The sequence below is a fragment of the Amblyomma mixtum genome, chromosome 5, assembly GCF_055824585.1.
Source record: "Amblyomma mixtum isolate Tamu chromosome 5, ASM5582458v1, whole genome shotgun sequence".
Taxonomy (NCBI): Eukaryota; Metazoa; Arthropoda; class Arachnida; order Ixodida; family Ixodidae; genus Amblyomma; species Amblyomma mixtum.
The window spans coordinates 133,740,973-133,746,899 of NC_143016.1; the positions used below are offsets into that span (position 1 = coordinate 133,740,973).

At 45.0% G+C, this 5,927-nt stretch overlaps 1 protein-coding gene across 1 annotated transcript; it reads right to left on the reverse strand.

Annotated features, from left to right (window-relative positions):
• Positions 1–1,995: 1,995 nt before the first annotated feature.
• LOC149343783 (uncharacterized) lies at positions 1,996–5,522 on the reverse strand. Its single transcript, XM_089546054.1, has 3 exons — positions 5,477–5,522; positions 4,109–4,260; positions 1,996–2,352 (listed from the first exon to the last, which is right to left on the reverse strand). Exons 1-3 carry the CDS (start codon positions 5,520–5,522, stop codon positions 1,996–1,998), a joined length of 555 nt encoding a protein of 184 aa, XP_089402180.1.
• Positions 5,523–5,927: the final 405 nt, after the last annotated feature.

Genomic DNA, 5,927 nt, shown 5'->3' on the forward strand with positions numbered 1-5,927 from the left:
TCCATCCATCCATCCATCCACCCACCCACCCACCCACCCACCCGCCCGCCCGCCCGCCCGCCCGCCCGCCCGCCCGTCCGTCCGTCCGCCCGCCCGCCCGCCCGTCCGTCCGTCCGTCCATCCATCCATCCATCCATCCTTTTCATGCCGAACCCCAGAACGCTCATGCTGGTCTCTTAAAAACATACACGCGCCTTCGGCACCGGTACTACTGGCGCGACATGTATACCTTTCTACGAAAGTATAATCGCTCATGCCTTGACTGCCAACGCCGCAAGTCACCAACAAGCGCTACTCCGCCGAGAACAGAATGATTTGATCATGACAAGGTGAGTCACGTTGACTTTCCCCTCAAAAGCCACTGGAGGGTTCCCTCACGGAGGCACTCCAATCACTTCCCTCTGAGCTCTTCTCTACATGCCGTAATTCTGTAAGCACACATGCGCGCATGGCAGTTGCAGACCGACCGTCGCACTAAATGAGCGATACCTTGATATCAACTAATTTCAAATTCTTCTTAAGCTCTCCACAGCGGACACCCTTGTCATAGAACTGCAGCGATGACACACTAAAAAAGAATACGGCTCGTTTGACAGAGGCGCGTGCCTCTAATCCACTTTTCCACAGGTAAAAATTTTCCGGTAAAAACCTTTCACCCGAAATTTTGAATCGGTAAGGAAAAAGGACCGGCCATGATACGCACTGATGCGGCGAAGCTGGGATAGCGGGAGCTGATCTCTTTCGCTTTCCTTGGACGTGTTCACTTCTTCCCTATGCTGCTGCGTGGGCGCCTTGTGGGTGGATGCTTGTGGTGAATGGTGATAGGCGATGGGCTTCTGGGCGGTGGAGGTCCGGGGCTAAAGCCTTTGCTCAGTTATCCTCCCAGTTTCAGCCCTATAGGGACGTACTGCCAGGGTACATTTATTACATGGTGTTAGCGTGAGAGGCAGCGGTATGCTACTATTTAACAACAAAAAAAACCTAGATGTCGCGAAAACTAACCAAACGCTGCTCAGAACCCTTGAAGATGTAAGCGATGCCTCTTTATTGTCTCTACTCATCAGCATGCTACGAAGAATGAAGCTACCGGTGTGTACATTAGCTTCAATGCACACAAAGGGAATTTCTTATCTCTGGCTTCCTATCCATCTCTGAAAAGTAAATGTGGCGCTTCATAATGAACCATGTTGCTTTTTTTTTTTTAGCAGACAAAGAAGGCATCCTGCCACAGCCATAGGTCAGCAGTACTGAAGTAAATGTTAGGAAACTGCGTCACTACTATGGGAACAAAAGTTAGAGAAATTTCCTCAGTCGCCGCCGCGGTGGCTCAGTTGTTATCGTGTTCGGCGGCTTACCTGAAAGCCGCCGGTTTCATACCGGCTGCGGCGGTCGAATTCCGATGGTGGCAAAATTCTAGACCTTCGTGTATTGTGTGATGTCAGTGCACGTTAAAGAACCCCAGGAGGTCGAAATTTCTGGAGCCCTTAACAACACCGTGCCTTATAGCCTAAGTCACTTTTAGACGTTATACTGCTCCCCTCCCCTCCGTCTTTGAACCAAAGTTTCCTCACTCTGATAAGGAAAAAAAATCTTCGGCGCCGGCAATTTTATAAATTTATTGGCCGTATTCAGCAATGAAGACATAAAAATGGGCCAAAAATCCAGCTCCAAGAAAATGAGAAACTTGGCCTCCTCGACGACGTGCGATGCCAAAAATTTGGTATTGTTATTGATGGCAGCGTTTCTGAGAAAGATATTTTGTTCGCGGGTTTAATGTTATTGCCGAAGAAGACAATACTCTACGGCAAGAAACTTGCAAATGTAGTCACGGATAAGCACGTGAACTTAGTGAGCATGTTGTATAGCAAATAAATGGTGAATGAAGGATTCAAAACGCCTCAGCCACAAACGTGACTTGTGCTACAAACAAGAGAAAGAAAGATTTTTTCCTCTGTCACCTCTACTCGATGACACAAAGCATATTTCAGCTTTATTCTAGAATTTTACGTCGTACAGCCCAAGGAGCTCTTCACCTTGCTCGATGAGTTGTTGTCCGACTGTATCGATACGCAGGCATACTTGTTTCACGAAGTCTTCCGCCTTCTGCGAGTCCTGGGAAGAGTAGCTTGCGACCGACTTTTCAAGAATTGTATTCAGAATCTTGGTCGTTTTATCCGTGACGTTGTCTTCCGCGGAAAAAGAAACGTGTTCCTTGATGGCCTCCACAGCAGCCTTGATGGGCGACACGGCCACCTTTGCGACTCCCTTCACGACATCGCCCGCTACTTCCGCAACTTTCTGCACGACGCCCTTGATCTTTCCGAACAATTCACCGAGAAAGTACTCCTCAAGCTGCAAGATAAAGAAAAAATAAAACGCACTTACTTTTTAAGACTGCAATTTATGAGACTGGAAAATTGCTATCATCGTTTTTTTTGTGGGGGCACCAAAAAAATTATTTCACGCATGATTTGGTCCGCACTAACCTAGCAGAAGAGCGCTCCTAGCATGCCTTTTTTATTTAACGCCGCTATATGCCAAGTGTTTCGGGGAAAGCTTCTGGGGAATCTAAAAAAATTTAGGGGTTAAAAGCAAGCGTGATTTTCACGAACAGACGGTCTGCCACAGAAGAAGAGTGTATTGATGAAAACCGTGTTAACTGGTTAGGTAAAAAAAATTAATTTACAGACTACCATCCAGTTATCAAATTTTAATGGTTAAGTAGAGTTTAGACTTCATAGGCGTGGAGAAGACGATGTTTAATCGGCTTCTGAAAATTAGAAAATGTCCCTTTCTGAAATATTATTTCGCGAGCAACTTTGTCGTTCTTTTTTGTACAGAACTGAGCCCCCGCGGTGGCTCAGTAGTTACGGCGCTCGGCTGCTGACCCGAAAGACGCGTGTTTGATCCCGGACGCGACGGTCGAATTTCGATGGAGGCGAAATTCTAGTGGCCCGTGTACTCTGGGATTCCAGCGAACGTTAAAGAACCCTAGGTGGTCGAAATGTCCGGAGTCGTTAACTAGGACGTCCCTTATAGCCTTAGTTGCTTTAGACTTTAAACCCCAAAAACCAAAACCAAACCAAACCATAACAATGCAGTGAATCATGTATGCCTCAAATTCCGTCCAAATGCACTGCCCTCTACCGACGTACCGGAGTGCCTAATATGATCATTTGGAACCTTCAGCGCTCTTTTACCCCGGCAGAAACTTTCTTTGGCGTCGTCGTTTTGAACACAAGAAAAGGTTAATCATCGCCAGTTACTCCGCCGTCGCTTTTGAACGCTGGCTGACGGTTTGTTCTCGAAGAAACGTTTATTCTTGATACACTACCACATCTGCATAAACTTTTCCCAGCGTTCGCTCAAAGAACCGCTGCAAGATGTAGTATATTAGTGGCTAGAGAGAGTTTTTGTCGTTAGTCAGAGTTAAAGCGATTTCTGGCAGTTTAGAATATGTGACCGCCGTATCTGCAATGTATTTCCACACCTTTCAGCTATGCAAGCCATTGGGAAGACATTATCTATGTTGCTAAGGACTGTCACTGTACGCATCACCCATGAAATGTGCAATACTTTGAAGAAACAAAACTTTCTGATATCACTTTCTACGTTACTGTATTTAACCAAATTATAAAAGCAACGTCTTGCCTTACATCTCCACAGCTCTAAAGGACATTCAACCTCATAAAGATCTGGATTATAGATTTCTGCTAAATTCTTTCTTTTGTATTTGCCCTATCGGGTCTCGACCTGTATTTAACAGGAAAATAGGAAATATTTCTTCGCTTTCATGTTTAACAAATGCCATTTGCAGCAAATCACAGTGTTAGAATCAAACTTCCAGTTTCTACTCTGAGAACCACTTATGCTAGCCAGCGCTGTGCCTCCTTGAATTTTTGAGAACACTGATAATTGCAGTTCTTTCATATCAAACTGCGAGTTCACACTACATATTTGAGATCGTGCTCATGTACTAATTCTATGGGCCGGTTTTCATTCACACTCACAAACGAATGGAAAACGCAGTAACGCCTCAAACATTTCCTCAAAGTTAAAGTACTTAAGCGCTGCATACCTTCCGGCCGCGTTATGTCATAATGCTTACCTCTTTATTGAGTGTCTCATCCTGCGCGAGTTCACGGGCCACGTAGCGTAGAGCTTGGCCGACGAGTATTGCTTCCGCACCGACTGCTTTGGAGTCTGCGTCAATTGGCGCCTCAAGAGAAGGATTCTCCCGCCGAATCGTATGCGCCGACGCTGGAATCACAAAATATGAGATGCGGATTAGCCTAAGGGATACTGGATCGTTAATATTGATGGACGAAAGTCCACTCAGTAAAGTTTTTGCTCCTTTTTTGCAGCGTCACTCGTGTGGGCAACAAGCGTTTCTTTTTGAGCAATTATACTTTCCTCGTACACTATGCATTAGACAGGGAAAATGCTAATCATTCTGTCAGTCTATAAAAAAATGGAATGGAATGGAAATGGAATATCACGTCACCACCGTGCAGCACTACATTGAGCGTCCCAGTACGGACCGGCAAAGACAAAAAGCAATAGTGCGCGCATGCGCCCTGAGCGCAACGCTTTTAGTAATGTAGACCGCTCAGCTTTCAAGATTTTGCCGCAAAGCCACGGCTCTCTGCGACATACCGAATAAAAAAACGTGCTAGCCATGAGAACGACGCTACGAGAGTATGCGTTCATGTTTTCTAACGCTTTCTCCTCTTGACCCATTATAGGTAGTTCTAACAATATTGGCGACGCGTTATTCTTTATTTCTAACTGCGTAATTCGGAGTGATAATCATACTTCTTTGTCTGTTATAAATAGTTTTCCTCTGAACGAGTAGTGATCACGAGATATCTTCAGGTTTTGTTTGCATTATGACACTTTCTTTCCGTATATGGGCCACCCGCATTAGTTGAGCTCCGAGCATTTTTGCCTCCCCACTTTGTATAATATATATATATAGTGCTTAAACACACGATAAAAGGCCTTTTATTTTTCTTGACACCCCCAGCACCTCTTTTTGGTGGACGCAGTTGATGAAGATCGCATTTGAGAATCCCGTACTTTGGGGTTAATCACATTGTGCTGACAGGCGGCCCCAGAGGGCTTCAGAGCGCCGCGATATAAGCGAGAACTTGAGCTACGAGCACACAACGTGTTCGCCAGTGGTACGTTTCCAGCTTACTCGCAGATCCAGTTTTCTCCCTAGAGAAGATTTCATTTTACAAATTTCAGATATGCGCAGGAACGTACGTACCACCAGAGTCAGCGGCGAAGCACCACTCTTTTGACTTAAGCCCAACATTGAAAACTGATTTGGCCTTCCTTAGTTCGAACCACTACCAAAGCGGTGCTAAACAGGGCATTCGGTGCTGACCCTCTTGTCCATACCAATAACTGGTCACCATGTCCTTAATTGTTTCACCGAACTTTAATGCTGATTACAAGCTTTTATACTCACATGCAGCGAAGCAAACAGCGCAGAACACAGCCAATGTAGTCTTCATTGTGCCTGTGGTAATCTATTGCAAATAGACGGCATCAGAAAGTAAAACACGAATTGATATGATTTTGCGATAAGAATCTTTATGGTAACTCTCTATAAGAGAAGACGAATCAAGAATTTTTAAATTCCTTTCAAATAGAGCGCCTGCGTTTGCACGCTCCAAGAACTTAGACATCTAGGTAAAGCTGAAAACATGGTAGTGTTCCAGCCTTCCCAAGAGTCGTACTAAATCGTCTGAAGTAAAACATTAAAGCATTATTGAGTTAGGATGTCATGTATATTTATCATTTTCTATTTTGTAGGCCAACTGGGAGCTTCTTAACATCAAACATTTCTTTGCTGAAGAAAGTAACAGCGAAGCACACTCACCTGTTGAAGGGTCGGGCCTCAGTAACACCAAACGTGT

Coding starts and splice junctions, on each gene's coding strand:
- LOC149343783 (XM_089546054.1), bottom strand. CDS start 5,522: ATGAAGACTACATTGGCTGTGTTCTGCGCTGTTTGCTTCGCTGCAT. Junction 4,261..5,476: donor CGCTGTTTGCTTCGCTGCAT/GTGAGTATAAAA, acceptor TTGTGATTCCAG/CGTCGGCGCATACGATTCGG. Junction 2,353..4,108: donor ATGAGACACTCAATAAAGAG/GTAAGCATTATG, acceptor TTTATCTTGCAG/CTTGAGGAGTACTTTCTCGG.